The sequence below is a fragment of the Mobula hypostoma genome, chromosome 5 (assembly GCF_963921235.1).
Source record: "Mobula hypostoma chromosome 5, sMobHyp1.1, whole genome shotgun sequence".
NCBI classification, from domain to species: Eukaryota; Metazoa; Chordata; class Chondrichthyes; order Myliobatiformes; family Myliobatidae; genus Mobula; species Mobula hypostoma.
In genome coordinates, this window is record NC_086101.1 from 78,333,188 (window position 1) to 78,358,032 (window position 24,845).

The 24,845-nt window shown below is 43.1% G+C and overlaps 1 protein-coding gene across 3 annotated transcripts in view; it reads right to left on the reverse strand.

The window, feature by feature from the left end:
- Positions 1 to 24,845, reverse strand: part of lypd6 (LY6/PLAUR domain containing 6) — a 292,378-nt gene that overhangs the window by 15,019 nt on the left and 252,514 nt on the right. For all 3 annotated transcript variants that reach the window (XM_063047534.1, XM_063047537.1, XM_063047535.1), the window contains exon 2: positions 24,590 to 24,772. In XM_063047534.1, coding sequence (XP_062903604.1) covers positions 24,590 to 24,707 — 118 coding nt within the window. In that variant the 5' untranslated portion in view covers positions 24,708 to 24,772. The remainder of the gene's footprint in view (positions 1 to 24,589; positions 24,773 to 24,845) is intronic.

The window sequence follows — 24,845 nt, forward strand, 5'->3', positions numbered from 1 at the left end:
AAGCAGGAATGATATGATAAATACACAGCCTATATAAAGTAGAAATACTTTTCCACAATCATTACTGAACTGTTCTCCGGAGCGAAAATCTCACGCAAGCGCTGTTGGCAGAAAATCTCACGCAAGTGCTCTCCAGTAATCTTTAAACTATGAAGCTGCCAAATCATACCAAATAACACGTAAAAATACACAGCCTATATAAAGTAGAAATAATGTATGTACAGTGTAGTATCACTTACCGGAATCGGGACAGCGCTGAGCACACTGATGATGGTGTGTTAGACTGAGTCGTCGGAGTTTGGGTGGTGCAGTGGCCCCCCATCCTCCAGGCCGCTGAGCGATACATTGCCGCGAAGAACGCAGGGGTCCAGCGGTAGCTGGGAGGTACACAGCACATCTTTAAGAAAAAAGCCGAAACAAACGTGCTAATTAATTAGGTGCTGCGCGTAATTGTCAGCCCAGATCAGTGCCGACTTCAGATTGTGTTGTCTCTGATCTGGGCCGACAATTACGTGTCAGCGGCACCTAATTAATTAGCATGTTTATTTCAGCTTTTTTCTTAAAGATGTGCTGTGTGCCTCCCGGCTACCTTTGCATTCTCCACAAATCGGTATCTGTCCATGGCCTGGGGGTTGGGGTGGTGGGACATTGGGGTGTCATCTTGTCGCCTATTTCCATTAGAGCAGGCAGCTCATCTTCTCCTATGACTGCCCGCCTCGATGTCGAAGGTCGAGGTTCGTCATCTGCTGTGGCTGATGTGGAAGGCTTGCTTGACTGCTGAGCCTCGCGCATTTTTCTATCACACAGTTCTTTAATAAGGACTCAAACCATCCTGCAAATATCCCCTAAACCAACGTACCCTTTCAAAATTAAAGTCGTACTCTATCATTACTCATTCGGTTTCGATTGTTATCCTTTTTTCTTCCAATTGCATCAGCTCTTCATCTGTCAGTTCTTGGTGATGGGATGTCAAAACCTCTTCAACATCATCTTCGTCAACTTCCACAAGCCAAACTCACGTTGTCCTTACTTCGTTCACCACGATCAAAATGCTTAATTATGTCTAGTTTTACCATAAGTATAACACCCTTACGAGCTCTTTCAGGCTTTTCTGATACCATAGAACTCATCTTGCAAACGGCTGCTCACAGGCACGTGCTTAAGCAATGCCGGCGAGAATCCGGGGGATAGCGGCCTTTTATCGCACGCTGATTTTTTATCGCGCACTGATTTTTTAATCGCGCGCTGAATTTTTTTTCCAAAAACAGTGAAAACACCTTCTGAAAGCGAAAATAGGGTACTAACGTAGGTCTTTTGTAACAGTGAGGTTTCGTAAAGTGAACGTTCGAAAAGCGGGGGACACCTGTATATGAAAGGAAGATTTCGTTGTACAGTCAGCTGGACTTCCGAGGGGAAACAAAGAACCGCAGAAACAGTGCATTTCAGTTTCTAAAGGGAATTTCTTGAAGTGGAAATAATTCAGAAAATGTGTAGCTTGGGTGGTTGATAGTTGGTTTGAGTTGTTCTCCGATCTTGGCAATATACATACACACATTACACTCCACTGATGATGTCTCCTCTCATGGTTCACAAATAAATTGCCAAGATCAGAGAACAACTCAACCCAACCATTTGTTGAAGTGTTAATTGCCTATAGTACATTACCCCGGTGGTGGTAGGTGTAGAAGAACCGCGGGTTGTTGAAGGATAAACGAGCGAGAACAAGTTACAGAGAAACAAGCAGGGATATGGGGCTGATGGAAAGAGTTAGTAGAGCATTAATGGGACAAATAGTCTCCTTCAATTTCAGAAGTTAACATGACAAATATGGTCTTAAGTGTCCAAAGAGAAACAAGCTCTTGTTGGCGAAGATGCTGTAATTGGAGGCCAGTTCAAAGCTCCATCAACAGAACAAAGCAGTGTTAACAGAGAAATCAATACGTCATGTTTAAAAACTATAAATATAGTCCTGGAACCTATTGCACCCACAGGTGTGGAGGGAATTCATTACTATTTCCAAAGTATGTGCACTCTGTTAGTGCCTGTTATTGGGACCACATCAGCACAGAGGTACACTGAAATATCTAGTGCTGATTACAATTACTTTGTTAAGATTTAAAAGCACTCTATTGTCTTGTGGAAATACCAGATTTGTGTTGCACAGTGAGCAATCTGCATGGTAGCAAACTTTAAACAAAGTAATTTAAATCCACTATCTCATTCATATCAATCACTCTCCTTGTGACACTGTGTTTAACAAAGTCATGACATCAGCCCTAAGTCTGAGTGACAATCATAAAAAATATTCACTAAATTAATAAGGCAAGTAATATTTAGTAGACATCATGATCACAAAGTGAACAGCAAGCATTCCTTAGCCTCTCTGAAGGCTGGTGTTGAAACCAATCCAAACTACGCACTAGTTCAAATGCCTGACATGACATTGGGTTTTCCTCAAATGATTAATCTGAGTACTGTTTATTTGTATGCAATGGTCCCACGCGATGTCATGGTTAATGGTTATTTGGTAATTTATTTGTTTTGCTCTGACATCCCATCTCTAATAGTGTGATTTACTCAACTTAGAGTAACAATTCTTGGTGGGTTTACACCAACAACATTAATCATTTGACTCCAACAGCAGACGGCAGGTTTTATGCATGATATCACTGCTTCTGTCAATTTCAATAGTAAACAAGCTCACTTGCGACAGTACTGAGACACGGTGGGCTCAATTGAATGTATTTATCCAAATGCCACTGAGTGTTTGGAAGAGTAGAGTTCAGGTCAGTGTCTCAGACTGTGGAGAATGGGGGTTGGGGGGGGGGCGGGAGAAACAGTGTAGAGTCAGTGAGGCTTCACCATACACTGGATCAGCTTAGTGATGCCCCCCAGTCATTTGGATTTCAAACACATAGTCATAGTCATACTTTATTGATCCCGGAAGAAATTGGTTTTTGTTACAGTTGCACCATAAATAATAAATAGTAATAAAACCATAAATAGTTATATAGTAATATGCCAGTAAATTATTAAACAAGTCCAGGACCAGCCTCCAAGGTGTCTGACCCTCCCAAGGGAGGAGTTGTAAAGTTTGATGTCCACAGGCAGGAATGACTTCCTATGTGTGTTGCATCTCGGTGGAATGAGTCTCTGGCTGAATGTACTCCTGTGCCCAACCAATACATTATGTAGTGGATGGGAGACATTGTCCAAGATGGCATGCAACTTAGACAGCATCCTCTTTTCAGTCACCACCATCAGAGAGTCCAGTTCCATCCCCACAACATCACTGGCCTTACGAATGAGTTTGTTGATTCTGTTGGTGTCTGCTACCCTCAGCCTGCTGCCCCAGCACACAACAGCAAACATGATAGCACTGGCCACCACAGACTCGTAGAACATCCTCAGCATCGTCCGGCAGATGTTAAAGGACCTCAGTCTCCTCAGGAAATAGAGACGGCTCTGACCCTTCTTCTAGACAGCCTCAGTGTTCTTTGACCAGTCCAGTTTATTGTCAATTCGTATCCCCAGGTATTTGTAATCCTCCACCATGTCCACCCTGACCCCCTGGATGGAAACAGGGTTCACCGGTACCTTAGCACTCCTCAGGTCTACCACCAGCTCCTTAGTCTTTTTCACATTAAGCTGCAGATAATTCTGCTCACACCATGTGACAATGTTCAAACAGCCACACGCAGAATTGTCATTTGGATGAGATAGGAGAGATCAAGAAGATTGGCTGACATCCTCAGTGACATCAAGAAAGAGCATACGTCAGGAAATATGCCAAATATTCTATTCTGGCACACAAAATTAGTTGTCTAGCAAGCTAGTATAAGAGCAAGCTGTCATTTTGGCATTGCTATGACTAGCTGATTTGAGTGATGACATGACATCTGAAAGTGGAAGAACTGTTGAATATTCAAGATCTGCTTGTCACAGAGTGACGGTAACAAACACACTATGCACAGCAACAGTCTTGCCTCCATGTCAAATATCGTGGACCCATTCCACTTCAGGAAGCTGAGCACAATGATAGATGCTGGAAAAAGTTCAAAATAAATTTATTTTTGAAGTACATACATGTCACCATATACAACCCTTGTACATACTCAATTTATAGAATAATAACCGTAACAGAATCAATGAAAGACTGCCCAACTAGGGCGTTCAACCAGAGTGCAGAAGACAACAAACTGCACAAATACAAAAGAAAAAAATAATAAACAAACAAGCAATAAGTATCGAGAACATGAGATGAAGAGTCCTTGAAAGTCAGTCCATTGGTTGTGGGAAGATTTCACTGATGCAGCAAGTGAAGTTGAGTAAAGTTATTCCCTCCTGTTCAAGAGCCTGATGGTTGAGGGGTAATAACTGTTCCTGAACCTGGTGACGCAAGTCCAGAGGCTCCTGTACCTTCTTCCTGATGGCAGCAGTGAGAAGAGAGCATGTCCTGGGTGGTGGGAGTCTCAGATGATGGATGCTGCTTTCCTGCAACAACATTTCATGTAGATGTGCACCTTGGTGGGGAAGGTTTTACCCGTGATGGACTGGGCCATATCCACTACTTTTAGCAGGATTTACTGCATTCACAGTACAGGAGTGCTGAAATGTCAGATGGCCCATTCATCTGAAGCCTCACTAGCTTGGGGGGATGACAGTGCCTAATGGGGACTCCTTCAGAAACAGCTCCATTTGCATCTTTTTTCCCTGTCAAGGTTCTTTTGAAGACCCGGAGTTGCATGCTGACTTCAGTTCTTTGTGGAAATAGGACCACTCTCGGGGCCTCATGACCTCACGACCAGCTGCTTTTCGATATGCCAAGGATGCGGCCTGGAAGATTAGCACGCCTTCATGGTGCCGGTTTTTCGAGGCTCTGGAGGCGGACGGATTCAAGGCCAGTGCCGCCACCTGATGCGTCGCGGGAGACGGAAGATCGTAAACAGCAAGCTGTCACCGTATACAATGCTGAGATTCATTCTCTTGTGGGAATACTCAATAAATCCATAATAAGAATAATGAACATAACAGAATCAAAGAAAGACTGCTCCAACTGGGGCATTCAACCGCTGTGTAAGAAACTGTGTAAATACAAAAAGAAATAATAATAAATGAGCAATAAATATTGAGGACATGAGATGAAGAGTTCTTGAAAGCGAGTCTGTGGATTGTGGGAACATTTTAATGATGGGGCTAGTGAAGTTGAGTGAAATTATCCCCTTTGGTTCAAGAGCCTGATGGTAGAGGGTAATGCAGCGACTGCTTCTGAATTTGATAGTGTGGGTCCTGAGACCACATTATAACAATACCTTTATTTAGGGAAAATATTAATGACAAGTTATTAATTGGATCAGGAATATCAGAGGCTGCACAGAAACCTGTCAGAAGTTTGTAAGACTATGTGAGGCATAGAGAGACAGTCAGTATCTCTTCCCCACCCACCCCCAACTAGAGTTGAAATGTCTAATACCAGAGGGCATGCACTTAAGCTGAGGGGAAGCTCCAAAGGAGAGGTGTGCCTGCAATGCAGTGCCAGGAGTGGTGGTGGTGGCAGATATGATGCGGTTGAAGAGGCTGTCGGATACACGAATATGCAGAGAATGGAGATGTATGGACTATGTGCAGGCAGAAGTGATGGGATGTCATTATATCGATTGTGGGCTAAAGGGCCTGTTTCTGTGCTTTACTGTTCAATATTCAATGACGTACACACTCTAGAAAGTTCTAAAAGGAATACAAAATACACAATACAAAGACTAGTCCATTCTTTTTAATAAACAGGAGATGCTATTTAGCTCATTAGGCCAATGGACAGTTTATTTCAATAAAGTAACCAATTTAATACCATACTACAGCTATTCCCTTATAGCTTCAAAATTTCCCTCAAGTCTTATAGAACTGCCCTTTGAAAGGAGGCCTCTATCTCCTCTAACAATATTAACTCTACGGAGAAATTTCCTACAACTCCCCTTCTCATTCTTCGGTTACAGTAATAATCTTAAACCTTCCCCCACCTTCCTTGTCCAGCCACCTGCAATGCCAGAGCTGCAGAGGGGAAAAAACCTTTGCAAGTACAAAGCCTGTACACCTGTGCTTGAATCCACAGGCAACATCTGCCAGGGAATTCTGCAACTTCAAGCCACTGATCAAAGCATTTATTGGGCCTGGCGCATATTGACAGTTTAATACACTCGATACCGGTGATTTCCAATGTACATGCATTCTGCACTCAAGAATCAGCAGAAATTCCGAATGGGAAACTCTGCCTGTTGAACTACCCATCATGCTGGGTGATGAGAGGGAACGTTGGTGCAGGTTGTGAAGGGCTAGAACTGACAACTCTAACAGGCACAGCACACTACAATGCCATCACTAACCCCCTCACCACACCCCCTCCGACAGAAAGTTGTGTCATTCCACATACAGGTGTCCCCCGCTTTTCGAACGTTCGCTGTACGAAACCTCACTGTTATAAAAGACCTACATTAGTACCCTGTTTTCGCTTTCAGAAGGTGTTTTCACTGTTACGAAAAAAAAGCAGCGCGCGCCCCGAGCAGCCGCTCTCCCCCGGATTCAGAACGGCATTGCTTAAACACGTGCCTGTGAGCAGTCGTTTGCAAGATGAGTTCTGAGGTATTGGAAAAGCCTGAAAGAGCTCATAAAGGTGTTACACTTAGCGTAAAACTAGACATAATTAAGCGTTTTGATCGTGGTGAACGAAGTAAGGACTAAGTGAGTTTGACTTGTGGAAGCTGATGAAGATGATGTTGAAGAGGTTTTGGCATCTCATGACCAAGAACTGATAGATGAAGAGCTGATGCAATTGGAAGAGGAAAGGATAACAATCGAAACCGAATGCAGTAGCAAAATGAATGTGAAGCAACTGCGTGAGATTTTAGCTGCTATGATAAAGTACGACTTTAATTTTGAAAGGGTACATAGGTTTAGGGGATATTTGCAGGAAGGTTTGACTGCTTACAAAGAACTGTATGACAGAAAAATGTGCGAGGCTCAGCAGTCAAGCAAGCCTTCCACATCAGCCATAGCAGACGATGAACCTCGACCTTCGACATCGAGGCGGGCAGTCATAGGAGAAGATGAGCCGCCTGCTCTAATGGAAACAGATGACAAGATGACACCCCAGTGTCCCACCACCCCAACCCCTGGGCCACGGACAGATACCGATTCGCGGAGAATGCAGCGGTAGCCAGGAGGCACACAGCACATCTTTAAGAATAAAGCCAAAATAAACAAGCTAATTAATTACCTGTCAGGAGGCACCTAATTAATTAGCATGTTTATTTTGGCTTTTTTCTTAAAGATGTGCTGTGTGCCTCCTGGCTACCACTGGATCTCTGCATGCTTCACGGCAACGTGGAGGTCGGCGGCCTGGAGGGCAAGGGCCACTGCACCACCCCAAGCTGCGACGACTCAGCCTAACACACCATCATCAGTGTGCTCTGCACTGTCTTCCCGATTCCCGTAAGTGATACTACACTGTACATACTATATTTCTACTTTATATCAGCTGTGCATTTTTACAGGTTATTTGGTATGATTTGGCAGCTTCAGAGCTTAAACGTTACCGGAGCGAGTGTTTTTGCCAACAGCGCTTGCGTGAGATTTTCTGCCGAGAGCGCTTGCGTGAGATTTTTGCTACAGAGATCTGTGTAGGTAATCGTTGTAGAGAAGTATTTCTACTTTATATAGGCTGTGTATTTATCATACCATTCCTGCTTTTACAATATGTTACTGTTATTTTAGGTTTTATGTGTTATTTGGCATGATTTGGTAGGTTATTTTTGGGTCTGCGAACACTCACAAAATTTTCCCATATAAATAAATGGTAATTGCTTCTTCGCTTTACGACATTTCAGCTTACGAAATGGCTACCTTCGGATGGCTGGGGAAACCTGTACTCAAGAATTCCTAGGAACATAATTGGCCCCAAATAAGCTGTGCAAAACATTAAGAAAAATCATTCTTAAAAATTATAACTTTTCAGTGACAATTCAAATGAAACATATCATTTCAGATCAACATTAAGACCAGAAGACATGGGAGCAGAATTAGGCCATTCAGCCCATTGAATGCTCCTCCATTTGATCATGGCCAATTTATCTTCCTCCTCAACCCCAATCTCCGGCCTTCTCCCTGTAATCTTTGATGCCCTGATGAATCAAGGACCTACAAACCACCACTTTAAATATACCTAATAACTTAGCTTCCACAACCATCTGTCAGCCTGGTGTCCTTGGAACCCTTGTTTAATAGTGGGGGTCTATGGCATTAAAAAAAAGTTGGGAACCTCTGGTCTGTAGCATTGAATTCCAGAGACTACCCTCTGGTTGATGAAATTTTGCTTCATCTGTTCTAAAGGGACACAATTCCATTCTGTGGCCTTTCAAAATTCAGTAGGGTTCAATGAGATGTCCCTCATTCTTCTGAACCAGGAGTTCCAATCTCTCTTATGCCACTGACCCCTACCATTAACCAAAGAGTCCATGGGTCTCCAGTTGGGAAACCCTGTTCTAAAATGTATTGAGTACAGGTTCAAATTTAGATTATGAGGGCACTCAGTCCTCGTTTATTGTCATTTAGAAATGCATGCATGCATTAAGAAATGATACAATGTTCCTCCAGAGTGATATCACAGAAAAACAGGACAAACCAAAGACTAACACTGACCGAACCACATAATTACAACATATAGTTACAGCAGTGCAAAACAATACCATAATTTGATAAAGAACAGACAATGGGCACTGTAAAAAAAAGTCTCAAAGTCCCGAGTCGATCGACTCCCAAGTCCCTGATAGCAGGTAGCAAAGGGAGAAACTCCCTGCCATAAACTTCCAGGCACCGACAACTGCCGATGCATTGGAAGCACCCGACCACAGCTGACACTGAGTCCGTCCATCCGAAAACTTCGAGCCTCCGACCAGCCCCTGTGATACAGCCTCCCGAGTGCCATCCTCTGGCAAGCACCTTCGACCTCGCCTGGCCGCCAAAACAAGCAAAGCCGAGGATTCGGGGCCTTCTCCTCTGGAGATTCCAGACCACACAGTAACAGCGGCAGCGAAGCGGGCATTTCAGAAGTTTCTCCAGATGTTCCTCTGTACTCTCACATCTGTCTCCATCAAATCAGAATTGTGCACGGTCCCCTACTTGACAAATAACAGACATCACCACCGAAGTGGCCACGCGCGCCGCTTCGCGCCGCCATCTCCTCCTGCAGCTCATTCAATCACTGGACCATTTTTGTAAATCTCCTTTGGACACTCTCCAATACCAGCACATCCTTTCTTAGATTAGGGGCACCAAACTGCTCACAGAACTCCAAATGTGCTATGACTATCACATACAAAGCCTCAGCATTGTACTATATCCTTATAATGCTTACATCTTGGATACAGCAGCAGACTTGATAGCAATATTTAAGAGAGGCACACAAACAGGGATGAAATAGAAGGTACAGGCTATGTGCAGGAAAATAGAATGAGTTGGATTGGCATCATGGTCAACATGGACATGGCGGGTTGAAAGACCTGTTCTGCTGCTATGTTCTTCAATGCCCTTGCTAAATTATATTCTAAAAGAAAATTTGCAATATTAATGTTCCAAGATCAATTTACTTCTAAGCTTTCCAAAAAGGGTGGGGGGGGGGCGGGGAGAAGAAAGAATACAGTGTGTCCATTCTTACAGGATGACCAAGGATCTGATGCCATCTGAACACCTAGATACCATAGCTGCAAGAGTGGATCTTGTCCAGTAACACACATCTGAAAACACAGAATGGTATCACATTGAGCTAAAGGAACATGGTTGATACGAGAGACTGCAGATGCTGGAATCTGGAGCAACAAATGATCTTCTGGAAGATCTCAGAGGTTGACCTGCAACTGCTAGGAGAATGAATTGTCAGCATTTCAGGTCAAAATCCTAGGACATCAGATTTCGGAAAGCCAACCTAGCAAGCCATTTCTACTATGAACAGTGGGGCACTAGAAAATGACCTAGTTTGTTCAAAGTGTTGTGACTGAGAACAAAGTCACCAGAGAGACACTGAAGCTGGTGGATTTAGAAATCTTTATTCAGCACAAGCAGGCATCACTGGAGTCCCTACATCCCATCACATTTTTATATGCTAAAGATCAAAGGTAACAGCAGGATAGTGTTTATCAGTACAATGCACACATAATGCTTTTGAGTTGCATATAATCTTCAAAGACCTTGATCTTCACACTAACACACCCAAAATAAGTAATAATCGTTGCTGCCTGAGCTGCATTCATGCATATGCAGACATCTCAGGTCAATGGCGTGTCTACTGCCTTCACGCATATGCAGACATTTCCTGGTCTGCAACTAACCTCAAAGTACAGCTCCAGGAAGAGCGTTCTTCTGAGCTGCATTTTAAATTCAATCTGCAATCTATATTCAGATCTGAAGACTAGTTGCTGTTGAAATTAAACTTTGCTATATTTTGTATTGCCAGACCACACCCCAACAAAAGCAGCAGTACAGGGTGATGGAAGTCATTCAGCATGCTGAGCTTCATTTGGGCACGGAGTATAGGAGTTGGGATAATACGTTGCAGCTGTAAAATCATTGCTAACTTACACACTTGAGGTACTGTGTACAGTTCTGGTCCCCCTGTTTTAGGAAAGACATTATTAATTGGAAAGTGTGTAAAGATTTACAGAGATGCTGCCAGTGGAGGACCTCATCTATAGGGAGAGGCTGACCAAGACAGGTCTTTATTCCTTGGAATGTAGAAGAAAGGGAGACAATCCTATAGAAGTGTTTAAAATTACGGGAGCCTTTTACTTTGGGTAGGGAACACCAAAACTAGGGCGTACAGGTTTCCCCCGCCATCCGAAGGTAGAGCGTTCCTATGAAACGGTTCGTAAGCCAAAATGTCGTAAAGCAAAGAAGCAATTACCATTTATTGATATGGGAAAATTTTGTGAGCGTTCGCAGACCCAAAAATAACCTACCAAATCATGCCAAATAACACATAAAACTTAAAATAACAGTAACATATAGTAAAAGCAGGAATCATATGATTAATACACAGCCTATATAAAGTAGAAGTACTTTTCCACAATCATTGCTGGCACTGTCCGCCGAAGCAAAAATCTCACGCAAGCGCGTCGGCAAAAACACAGCGCAAGCGCGCTCCAGTAACCTTTAAGCTATGAAGAGGCCAAATCATACCAAGTAACACGTAAAATTACACAGCCGATATAAAGTAGAAGTAATGTATGTACGGTGTAGTATCACTTACCGGAATTGGGAAGACAGCGCAGAGCACACTGATGATGGTGTGTTAGGCTAAGTCGTCGCAGGTTGGGGTGGTGCAGTGGCCCCACGCTCCAGGCCGCCAACCGATACATTGCCGTGAAGCATACAGGGGTCCAGCGGTAGCCAGGAGGCACACAGCGCCGATTGCATTGCCTCTGACCTGGGCCGACATTTACGTGTGGGGCGGCACCTAATTAATTAGCATGTTTATTTCGGCTTTTTTCTTGAAGATAGCCGGCTACTGCTGCATTCTCCACAAATTGGTATCTGTCCATGGCCCGGGTGTTGGGGTGGTGGGTCACTGGGGTGTCATCTCATCGTCGTCTGCTTCCATTAGAGCAGGCAGCTCATCTTTCCCTATGACTGCCTGCCTCGATGTCGAAGGTCGAGGTTCGTCATCTGATGTGGAAGGCTTGCTTGACTGCTGATCCTCGTGCATTTTTCTATCATACAGTTCTTTGTAAGCACTCAAACCATCCTGCAAATATCCCCTAAACCGACGTACCCTTTCGACATTAAAGTCGTACTTTATCATTGCAGCGAAAATCTCACGCAGTGGCTTCACGTTCATTTCGCTACTGAACTCGGTTTCAATTGTTATCCTTTCCTCTTCCAATTGCATCAGCTCTTCATCTATCAGTTCTTGGTCATGGGATGCCAAAACCTCTTCAACATCATCTTCGTCAGCTTCCACAAGTCAAACTCACTTGGTCCTTACTTCGTTCACCACGATCAAAACGCTTAATTATGTCTAGTTTTACGCTAAGTGTAACACCCTTACGAGCTCTTTCAGGCTTTTCCGATACCACAGAACTCATCTTGCAAACGGCTGCTCACAGGCACGTGATTAAGCAATGCCGGCAAGAATGCCGTTCCGAATCCGGGGGAGAGCAGCTGCTCGGGATGCGCGGTGCCTTTTATGGCGCGTTGATTTTTTCGTAACAGTGAAAACACCTTCTGTTAGCGAAAACAGGGTATTAATGTAGGTCTTTCGTAACAGTGAGATTTCATAAAGCAAACGTTCAAAAAGTGGGGGACACCTGTACAGATTTAATGTGAGAGGAGGAAAATTACGTGGGATCTGAGAGACAACTTCTCCCACACACAGGGTAGTGAGTATATGAAATGAGTTGCCAGCAGAAATGGCTGAGGTGGGTACAATAGTATCATTTAAGAAGCACTTGGATAGGTAAGTGGAGAAGTTGGGCTCAGAGGGATATAGGCCAAATGCAAGAAATTGGGACTAGATGAGTGGGCACAGAGGACAACATGGACCTGAGCTGAAAAGCCTCTATTTATGCAGTATTGACTAAATGGAGAGGCTTCAGAAAGGAGTACGAGAGGAGATGGGGAAGTAGAAATGGGGGTCTGAGGTTATTTGTCTACTGATACAGCTGGGAAGGTGAAGGATGATGAGTGGATCAAGCCAAGTAGAGAGGTGGGAGACGTGGAATTGGGCTGGCACTGAAACTCTGGTCATTTCTTTCCAGACTAACATTTTCAATTTCAACCATTCAGGTTAATGAAGGTTGCATAGACAAACACAGAGCAAAAACCACATTGAACCTGCCTGTGAGTTTTCTGCACTCACTTCCTTGAAATAAGACAAAAGGGACAATTTCTTTTTTTTTAAAAATGTCATTAGCATAAGGCTTTCAAAACTTTTCTTGTACTGAAGATCGGATATTATTGCACCAACTCCTAATGAGGTCTTTATATTTCAGAAGACTTTCTCATTACTCATTCTTCAGCCTGCTTATCCAGACTGCATCAAGGTTTAGAAGTTCTACTTTCAGTAAAGGATTCCTTTCTCATGAGATAAATAAATGTCTATATAACTTAGAACAGAGCACAGATCAACTAAAATTTGCAATTCACTGTACAAAGCAAGGGAAGAGCATCATTGGCACAAAGTAAGCTGCATTGAATGGAGGTAGATCCAGGAAAATTGATTAAATACGCAAGGGCATCTGTTGCTCCCCATAACACTTTCTCATGTACTTATCAAAGCCTGAATAAACTGTTCTGCAATGGTGTTGGATATCCATTCGTTATAGTTGTAAATTCCATAACAAAAGTTAAGACCCACTCCATATCTTATGTTACACACAATCTTGTGAAGTCAGGCTCACGACAATCCACAAAGTGCGAGAGAAAAAGGGTCACTTATCAAGAGAATATTTCATGTTAGTCTTTGTTCATTTAAACGTCAACACAGTTGATAAAAATGAAAATGAATGGTTTGTAAAGTTCAAGTTAACAAGCTGTTACATATTTTTTTGGAGTTTACGGGGTGAGACGGAACTTGTTTACAATATTTAAGATTCTGAGGCTTCTTAACAGGGTGGATGTAGAGGAGATGTTTCCTCTTGTGGGAAATCTAGAACTAGAAGTCATCGTTTAAAAATAATGAAGAGTGTGGAACATTTTAAGTCAGGGGCTCCTAACCTGGGGTCCACAGACCCTCTCAGTTCATGGTCCATGGCATAAAGAAGGTTAGGAACTCCTATCTTAAGAGATGAGGCGAAACTTTTCTCTTGAGACATCATACAAGTCTTTGGAACTCTTCCCAAACAGCAGTGGAAGTAGTGACTGATTATTTTTGAGGCAGAAATACATAGATAGACTTTTGTTAAGCAAGAGGAGTAAAGTCATTGTAGGTAAAGAGGAATGCAGTGCTGAAGGTTATGATCTGACAAGCGATGGAGCAAGTTCAAGAGGCTTTCAATTCCTACTGTTGTACATCGGTCACTTCTGTCTTCTCTACCACATCAGCAAATATTCCTGCCTCTGAATGACAGGAAGACTCCTGACTCCTGGAGACCAAGAGAGAGGAAGCCATTTATGGTACCACAATTAGGAAAGGAAGTTAGAGCCAGGAGGCCAAGTTTGTAGAACATCATAATATACACAGATTCGAGAAAGTGAATTAAAGTCTTGTTCAAGATGTGCGATGATCTTTGAATCTAAATCAGGTTTATTATCACTGTCTCATATGACATGAAAGTCACTGTTTAGTAGCAATAGTACAGCGCAAAGAAATAATATTATTGTAAATTACAAAATAAGTAAAGTGCACAAAGGAATAATGAGGTAGTGTTCATGGACCATTCAGAAATCTGATGGCAGAGAGGAAGAAGCTGTCCTGAATCGTTAAGTGTGGGCTTTCAGGCTTCCTCCCTGATGGAAATAACAAGAAGAGGGCAGGTCCTGGATGATAAGGATCCTTGGTGATGGATGCCATCTTCTTGAGGCACTGCCTTTTAGAAATGCCCTCGATAGTGGTGAGGGTTATGCCCATAATGGAACTGGCCGAGTCTATAACCCTCCACAGTTTCCTGCAATCTTGTGTAATGGAACCTCCATACTAGGCTGTGATGCAACCAGTCAAAATGCTTTCCACCCTACATCTGTAGAAACTTGCTCGAGTCATTGGTAACACACCAAATCTCTTCAGACTCCTAATCAACTACAGCATTGCATCCAGAAGTTGGGTCCAGGACAGATCCTCCAAGATGCTGACAGCCAGGAGCTTGAAGCTGCTCATTCTTTCCACCACTAGCTAAGTAAGTTTTCCTGACCGCCTTTTCCTGAAAAATCACAATGAATTGCTGACACTGAGTAGAGCAGGGGTTCCCAACCTGGGGTCCAGACCCCTTATTTAATAATAGCAGACCGGGGCATAAAAAAGGTTGAGAACATTTGGAGTAGGTTGTTGTTGTGACACCACTCAACCAGTTGACCTCTGTCATTCCTGTTTGCCTCATCGCCACCTGAAATTCTGCCAACAGCAGTGGCGTCATTGGTGAATTTATGGATGGTGCCCGAGCTGTACTTGGTCACATGGTCTGCTGTGTAAGGAGTGGGGGAGTGTGCTTGTGTCGGTGAGATGTCACCTCTGATCACTACTGACTATTGACTCTCAATGAGGAAGTACTGGATCTAGTTATCTTATAATTCATGTTTTTTTAAAAAACAGTGAGATTGATAGATTGTATGGTCAATTCTTTTGCCTCACCGCGCCCCCCCCCCCACCTACCCAATTTTTAAAACTGACTTTGGCAAGGTAGAGAAAGGAACCATCTTTACTCTCAGTTCACCCCATTTGGCTGGAGACATCCATTTTACTTTCAATCTGAAAGATGGGCTCAGATCAAGCAGCACTTCCTATTTCAAAGGCCCTATTCATACCAGATAACTGAAAGAATGAAAGGTTAAAGAAGATTTGTTTTATTTGTCACATGGACATTGCAACAAACAGTGAAATGCATTGTTTTGTGCCAATGACCCAGTCCAAGGATTGTCCTGGGGACAGCCCGCAGTGTCACCATGCCCTCCAGCACCAACATATCACACTAACTGCACCAGACTCTACCTACTGCCGTATATCAGAAATGAACACCTTCCCAGACATGGAGTTTGTCTTTTTCTTGGCAGGATCTCACCTGGGTCTGAAGTTTATCTTTTAATGTGATGCCTAGAAAGTATTGTGAAAGTGTACTATGAGAAAGCAGGTATCCATGATCTCTGAATTTCCTGGGCATTTCAGCCCAATCTGGAATAAGCAGTAGAAGCTGCTCGACTCTGCCACCCACCCATGCTGTGAATGGAACAGTATAATCCATCCGATCAGTCTCAAAAGTGGATTCAAGAGTGCATTTGGCACTGAAAATAGATGACATTGCTGCTGTATGATATTCTAAAGGACGGAAAAGAATGATATGTACTGATTTCCCCAAACAATTTGAACAAAATATCTTCTGAAGACAGTGACTACATTATTCAAGATATGCATAGTGCTGGGGGGTAGGGAGAAAGCAAATCCCTTATACTCTGTTGAATTACATTTCAAGACAAGTTCCAGTCACGCTCAAAGTGACTGAAATGCTGAATAATATATATATTTTTTAAAACTTGTTTGCCAACATTAATGCTATACACAATGCAAGTAAAACAATCCCAAAGAATTAACATTCAGGATAGAATTCACCTTTAGTGATATAACACTAAATTGATTTTCCTCTCTGGAGCAATTAATACTTTGCATTTAAATCCAAAGCGAGATTGACTCTTCTTTGACTATACACTACTCCATTGCTCAGAGAATGGCAACAATAGAGTTTCTCCCAATGGGGGGGGGGGGAAATAAATTTTTTCTGAGAATTAATTGAATTTTCAAACTTTCCATGTGCTGTATCAATTTCTGTCCTCTAATATAACATCTTGAAAGCAGTAGGAGAGGAGCTTGTTTTAATTGCCAGCACTAAATGTGCAATACAGTTGCTCATTATTCCACATTTCAGTTCCATTTGGCATTAATGAATCACACCCCCAGTCACTCCCCCTTTTACACCGGCAACACAGCAGTGGAAACTGCATGCAGTTTCAAACTCCTGGGACTGCACATCACACGGTCCAAGAACACATCCTACACAGTCAAGAAAGCTCACCAACACCTCTACTTTGAGGAGGCTGAAGAGAGCTGGAATTTGCACATCTATACTCACATCATTCTACAGATGCACAGTAGAGGGCATCCTGACAAGATGCATCACTGCTTGCTACAGAAACTGCACTGTGGTAGACAGGAAGGCTCTACAATGGGTCGTCAAAACTGCCCAACGCATCATTGGCACCAGACTACCAGCCACCAACAACACAGGAAGGTGCCAGTAAAGGGCCAGTAACATCATGAAGGATCCCACACACCCTGCCCATAGACTGTTTGTCCCACTCCCATCAGAGAGGAGGCAACATAGCATCCATGCCAGGACCACCAGACTCAAAAACAGTTAGTTTCCCCAAGCAGCAAATCTGATCAACACCTCCAGCACTACTGTATTATTTCCTGTCATCTTCTGTACAGCCTAGTATCACTTGATGGACATGCAATCTATCTTTCTACAAGCTGTCTTGTGTAGTTATATTTATTGTGTGTGTTGTTTTTTTATTATTGTGTTCTTTATCTTTTGAGGTTTTTTTTGCTGCATTGGATCCAGAGTAACACTTATTTTGTTCTCCTTACATTCAAGTACAATCAAACAATTTCAGGAGTGGAGTACAACATCAATATATTTCAGTACTGTACGTTTAATTCATGCAGCAAAAATCTAATTTCTCTTGGGCAGAGTGCCATGACTGCCAGTAAAATCTTGTCCTTTTTATGGCAGCCACAGAAAACGCTTTATTATCGGCAGATAACATAACTAAGCTCACATCTGCCATTTATGTGCGCCATGTAGAGAGAACTTGAAGATCTTCCAAACCTGGTGTTGTTGAAAGGAATGGTATAGTGAAGTACGAGAGATGGGAAGATTCTTGACGAGCAAGATTACTCACATGTTAGGTCACACCATCTCCACAGAGAGCATGATAATGACAATTAAAGTACTCCAAAAAAAAAATGCTATTTTAGATTCGTTCCATTTCTCTCAGCAAACCCTTCTCTGATTTGTATATCGTCAATTAGAATGGAAGACCAAAGTCAGATCAGTCTGAAGTGATACTCCTGCTCCAGCTTCTCTAGGGTGGGAAGAGTCACCGTTATTGAATGTAATCATCGATACTCACAACCATCACAACACTAGCCTTGAGAACTTGCCAGCAAATCGGAGACTGGCTTGATCAATTATGCAGACTTTAGATGGAATCGCCAATCCAGCTGTACTTATGCAGGTAATACAATAATTATACAAGCTCTTGAATCTGGGCTTGTTTTTGAGTCTTAGATGTCCCTTTGTCCCCTGCCCCATAGCTTAAAAAAAAACTGAGATGCAATTACTCCCCAATATGGGAAAATAAAAATCAGGAGGAGGAGGAATTATTCAGTACAACGAAGCCTTGGGCATTCTGTGTGAATGCAGCCTATTTGATTATGTTAGCTGATCCCATGTCTGATATGTCATAGGGGAATGCTGCAGCTCCTCGGAGATGCTATGGAATTTTCTTCATCAGGACTTCAAAGCAGATGGCAATACTTTAGCACTTCACACAGTCAGTGCAGCTGTGTCAGAAGCTCTGACTCTTTTTCACAGAGATTAATGAGCTCCCTGGATTCTGCTTTCAGACGTACAGTCCCTCAAGAATAAATAACGTACAAAGGAAAACAGGCACTGAACAACTGAAACCTCTCTATATCCGGTCACTCGTGAAATTAGAATCACATTCCCAGGGCAGGATACTAAAGCACTTTCCCAAAAATAATCAACACCAGTCTGATGTCCAAAGCCAACAGAATTGTAATAGGCAACAGGAGAACATCTAACTGGTAGGCGAAGCCAGGTGGGTGAAAAAGGAAAAAGACCGGAGGAGTCCAATAGGAGAGGAGAGTGGACCACAGGAGAAAGGGAAGGAGGAGGGGACCCAGGGGGAAGTAACAGGCAGGTCAGAGTGGGGAATACAGGAAGGGGAGGGGGAATATATTTTTTAAAACCAGGAGCAATCAATATTCATACCATCAGGTTGGAGGCTAACCAGATGGAATACAAGGTGGTCTCACCTTGGCTCAAGAGGAGGCCATAGACTAACATGTTGGAATGGGAATTCAGAATTAAAATGTTTGTAATTGTAATAGTGCTGAGTGCAATTGGCTTTTATTCTTTAACTATATTAGGACAATATAATACTTACAAAATAAAAGAGCAAGGTGCACCAAAAGAAAAATATTGGACTTTTTTCCAAGGATAGCAGCAAGATTCCTTGAGGGATGGAAGTGGGACTAGCTAAAGAGAACTAGAGTTCCTATCTCACACTCGGCTACAGTTTCGATCGTGTTCTAAATCCTGGCTGTGTGACGATACAAGAAAGGCACATCCTGCTGAGTTGGGAATTCCAGAGGTCCAACTTGTTGAAAACATATTGCTTTCTTCAAAAAACAATGAAAAGATAATCAACCCTTCCTGGTTTTTATTCATACTTGGCCAATCACAGGTCCAGCACATGGCAACAGCTAGGCCTTCGTCCACCGGGAGTAGTAAAGTGTGTTTTTGACTGGCTGGAAACATTTCAGAAGTGGTGGCGCAGTTATGCCTCACACAGCTCCTGTGAACTAGTTCTGATCCTGTCCTTTGTCTGTGGAGTTTGCATGTTTTCCCAGTGACTACATGGGTTTCTTCTGGATACTCCAGTTTCTTCCCACATAGAACAAATGGAGGTAAGTAAGGATGTGACAGGTGATAGGCAGAAAACAGAGAGAATATGTACAGATGTGGTGAAGGAATGAAAGAGAAATGACATGGACATTCCGAGAGAGGGAAGAGGAAAGAAAATATAGTGCAGGGAATAGCACTGTGGGAACAGGCCTCTCCTGTATCCCAATATCTGCTTCTGCATCCTTTCCAAAGCCTACACATCCTTCCTGTGATGGAGTGACCAGAACTGCACATAATACTCCAAATATAGCCCAACCAAAGTTTAATATAGCTCCAACATTACTTCCTTTCTCTTATACTCAGCACCCAGACCAAGAAAGGCAAGCATGGCCTATCCTTCTTAACTTCTTGCACGGCTACTTTTGAGGAATCAATGGACTTGGACTCCAAGGTTCCTCTGTACATAAATCTGGTTTAGTAACCCACTTTAAAATGTTAAAAGACACAAATATGTTTACTAGTACAAGAAATTATTATTGTCCAAAAGACATGCAGATTAGGCTCATTAAGCATTGTGAATTGTGTCTTATGCAGAGACAACAGGGAGAATCTGAGGACAATTGGGGACGATTCAGGAACAGCTTCTTCCCCTCTGCACTTGCTGTAATTTACAATTTTTAAATTGTGAATTGAATTGTACTGCTGCTGCATAACAACACATTTCCCAACCTACACCTCTGGCAGTGGTATTACATAAACCTGGCCCAAGACAAGTTTCAGGAAAGTTAGTGAGCATGGGGTTGCCCTGATGAGCCACCATGGGCACAAAGGCAGCCTCTGAAGTCTGTCAGTGATATAAAGGAAGTTGGAAGGGGCAGGTTTGTATCAATGAATCATACAGGAGAGAAACAGGCTTTTGGGTTCAACTGGTCCACGCTGGCCAAGATTCCATAAGACATTAGAGCAGAATTAGGCCATTTGGCCCATCAGGCCTGCTCCACCATTCAATCATGGCTGATCCTCATTTCCCCCCTCTCAGCCTTCTCCCCGTAACCTTTGATGCCACGGCCCATCAAGAACCTATCCATCTCCGCCTTAAATACACCCAATGACCTGGCCTCCACAGCTGCATGTGGCAGCAAATTCCACAAATTCACCACCCTCTGGGTTAAGAAATTTCTCCACATCTCTATTTTGAATGGACGCCCCTCTATCCTGAGGCTGTGCCCTCTTGTCCTAGACTCTCCACACTGAGGAACATCCTTTCCCACATCTACTCTGTCTAGGCCTTTCAACATTCGAAAGTTTTCAGTGAGGTTCCACTCTCGTCTAAATTTCAGCGAGCACAAGCCCAGAGCCATCAAATGGTCCTCATGTTAACCCTTTCATTCCTGGAATCATTCTTGAGAACCTCATCTGAAAGCTCTCCAACGCCAGCACATCTTTTCTTAGATGAGGAGTCCAAAACTGTTCACAATACTACCTCACCAGTGCCTTATAAAGCCTCAGTGCCTTATAATCCCTGTTCATATATTCTAGACCTCTTGAAATGAATGCTCTGATTGCATTTGCCTTCCTCACCACTGACTCAACCTACAAGTTAACCTTCCCGTCCAAGTTAGCCTTATCTGCCTGTGTTTGGTCCAGGATATAGGATCTACCCTCCAAGAATTCCAGCACAGTTATCTGACCAAAACTGAATTAGTAAGCTGTGTTAGGTTTTGCAACTTCAAAACATTGAACTAATCCAAAGGAAGACATGGAAATCTGAAATGGGAGTCTGGCTTTGTCTTTACGTGAGGCACACACGTAGCGTAGTAGCATGATGACCCATGCAATTAATGTACTTTTACACATAACCAATAATTAGATACTTTATTGATCCCAAAGGAAATTACAGTGTCACAGTAGCATTACAAGTGCACAGATATACAAATATTAAAAGAGAAACAAGAAGAATAAAAAATAAGTTACCACAAACAGTCTAACGGGAAGGGGTTATCACTTCCCTGGCTATAGGTTGACTCATTATAGGGCCTAATGGCCGAGGGTAAGAATGACCTCATATAGAGCTCTTTGGAGCAGCGCAGTTGTCTTAGTCTATTACTAAAAGTGCTCTTCTGTTCAGCCAAGTTGGCATGCAGGATGAGAAACATTGTCCAGAATTACCAGGATCTTCCATAGGGTCCTTTGTTCTACCACAGTGCGCCCAGTTTGACTCCTATAACAGAGCCAGCCTTTCTAATCAGTTTATTGAGTCTGTTGGCATCACCCGTGTTGGTGTAATTGTCCCAGCACACCACCGGATAGAAGATTGTGCTGGTGATAACAGATTGGTAGAACATGTGAAGGAGAGGCCTGCATACTCCAAAGGATCTCAGTCTCCTCAGGAAGTACAGGCAACTCTGGCCCTTCTTGTACACAGCCTCTGTGTTGGTGCTCCACTCAAGTCTGTCATCCAGGTGCACCCCCAGGTACTTGTAGGTCCTCACCACATCCTCATTATTAATTGTAACAGGGAGCAGTGCAGGTTCAGTCTTCCTGAAGTCTATCACCATCTCCTTTGTCTGCAGATGATTCAGCTCATACCCTTAGTTATTTAAATGAACAAGAATGCTTAATCTACACACACACAAAGATTACTTTAATATTAAATTCACAGCACTAAGGTATTATTATTCAATGTTCTCTCCCTGATTTGATAAGCAGCATTACAAGATGGGAATGCACACAATGAAGTATCAGTTCTTTAGCTGTGGTCCAGAGCTCTCTAATCTCGGCCACATCATTATCAGCAGGATCCGACTGGGTCTGGCTACTTCTCCACATAAAAACAGGGCAGAATGCTTTTCTATGTATCGAAAATAAAAGGGAACCGTTAGATCAGCCCAACATAACATCTTTAACCTTGACTATTTGAGCCAGAGGAATACTTTGGTTCTTTATTGTTAGTTGGTTTAATAAATAGTAGGGGGGTGGGGTGGGGGAGGTAAATTGTTTTCACTAACTGGAGTTCATAAGCCAGAGAACAGAGTAGAAATTCGGCAACAAAACAGAAGATGAAGAACACAGGAGATTCTGCAGATGCTGGAAATCTTGAACACCACACACACACAAAATGCTGGAAGAATACAGCAAGTCAGGCAGAGTTTCCCCAGTGCAAAACTCTGCTTGTTAGACCTCCCATCATGCTGGGTGAACGGAAGGAGATGCAGGTTGTTAAGGCCTGGATCTGACAGGCACAGTACACTACAATGTGATCACTATTCCCCCACCCGTGTTACCTCGTATACCTAGGCTGCTGGACGGGTAGGGCCAAGTGCTACATCATTACATGAACTGTCACTCGACCTTCCAAACATTTCAGCATCGAGCGAGGAGACATCGTCAGTGCGCTGTTGACTGTGGTGTGAAATGATTGAAAAGTATGCAATGGCTGAGCATTCGGAGGACAACCCACAATCCACAGCACACTGATGATGTCTCCTCATCTGGCGACGAAACATTTGCAAATAAATCACCAAGGTCAGAGAACAACTCAACCCAACCATCAACCACCCGAGCTACACATCTTCCAAATTATTTCCATGAACTGTCAGTCTGACTTGTCACTCCAGAACAAGCTGCATTCTCCATAGGTCTGAATCAGGACCTGCGTTGTTGGTAGTAAAACCCAAGCATTCCACAGGAAGGACGTACCCTGTTGGGGTGCCACAGTGGCACGTGCTTGGGGTTTGGATTCAGGTGCGGTTCTGCATGTCCTCCCAGTAGAACACCCAAGATTTCCCCCAGGTGCTCCAGTTTCCACCCACTGTCCAAACAGTTACCTGGTAGGCTAATTGGTCATTGTAAATTGTCCCGTGATTAGCTTAGGGGTAATTGGGGTTGTGGGGTTGAGGGGCAGCATGGCTTGAAGAGCCGGAAGGGCCTACACTGCACTGTAATCACCAAATAAACAAACAAACCAGACAACAGCAACACAAAGTTGTAACTGTTGGATTTTGGCTGAGGAATGTGAACAGGAAGGTACTATATGATTTATTAAATGCTACCCTTGTTATAAAATGTAAAGGTGTCAGTTCCACAAATATAGATCAGTGCTGGACAGAAAAGGAACAGTCATTAATTTACTTAAAGTTTTATTCAAAATAGACTGTACATTCACCTTATAAGTTAGGAAACACAGGAGACTCGCCAGGTACTGGAAATCCAGAGTAGCACCCACAAAATGCTGGAGGAGATCTGGTCAGGCAGCGTCTATGGAGACGAATAAATAGGCAACATTTCGGGCAGAGACACTTCATCAGGACTGGAAAGGAAGGGGTTAGAAGCCTCTAGTGCCCTTCCTCCTACCCCACCTCCCACAGTCCACTCTCTTCTCCTCCAGCCCTTCTCATCTGTCAATCACCTCCCAATTTCTCACTGCATCCCCCTCCCCTACCCACCTGATTTCACCTATCGCGCGTCAGCTTGTCCTCCTTCCCCATCCCTCCACCTTTTTATTCTGGCATCTTCCCCCTTCCTTTCCAGTCCTGCTGAAGGGTCTTGACCATAAACATTGACTGTTTATTCCTCTCCATAGATGCTGCCTGACCTGCTGAGTTCCTCCAGCACTGTGTTAGAGGTTAAGGATACGTTCACTGGAGTCCGATTGAACATGCATGATAATGCATGGATTCCCTATACTAACATGCTCACTTCGTTCAATTATACCAAAGCTCACGTACATCTAGCGTAACGTATTCCGGCATTCTGAAAAGACACAGAAATAATCAAAAACACAAACACAAAAATAACTAGAAGCCTCTATTCTCCCAGTTCTGAGGAAGGGTCGTTGACCTGAAAAGTTAACAGGTTACTATTTGCACAAATAGGCACATGGATGCAAAAAAAAATAAACAGCAGCCTATGTGGAAGGGAAGGGTTAGATTGGGCTTGGAGTATGTCAAAGGGGCAGCTGACATTGTGGCCCAGAAGGCCTGTACCATGATGTACTATTCCCTGTTCTATGTACCTCTACAAAGATATTTCTTGCAGCATAAGGAACTGTAACTAGTTGCAGAAAACTATTTGTTACATCAAAGAAGTTTTGCAACAATCTCATTTTGTCTCTGCACTAAAAGCGATATTCACCTACATTTGTAAAGTTAGCAACACAAACCAGAGTAATGTGACTTTCTGCTTCTTACTTGATGGATGGAGGTAGATAATATCTTTCACTGTGAATTCCCGAGAGTGGACCAACTTCAAACACTCAGCAATGAGGCTCAGAAGCAAGACCCAGGCCAATCCAGGCTGGGCTTCCATTGCTTGCCTTGGGCTTGCACATACAGATATCCAATGAGTTGCCGCCTTCTTTAGTAAAAAAATACCTATATGAAAAAAAGAAAAGAGTAATCTTTTGAGAGGATGGAAGCACATCCAGTTAAGAACCAATCACTACTG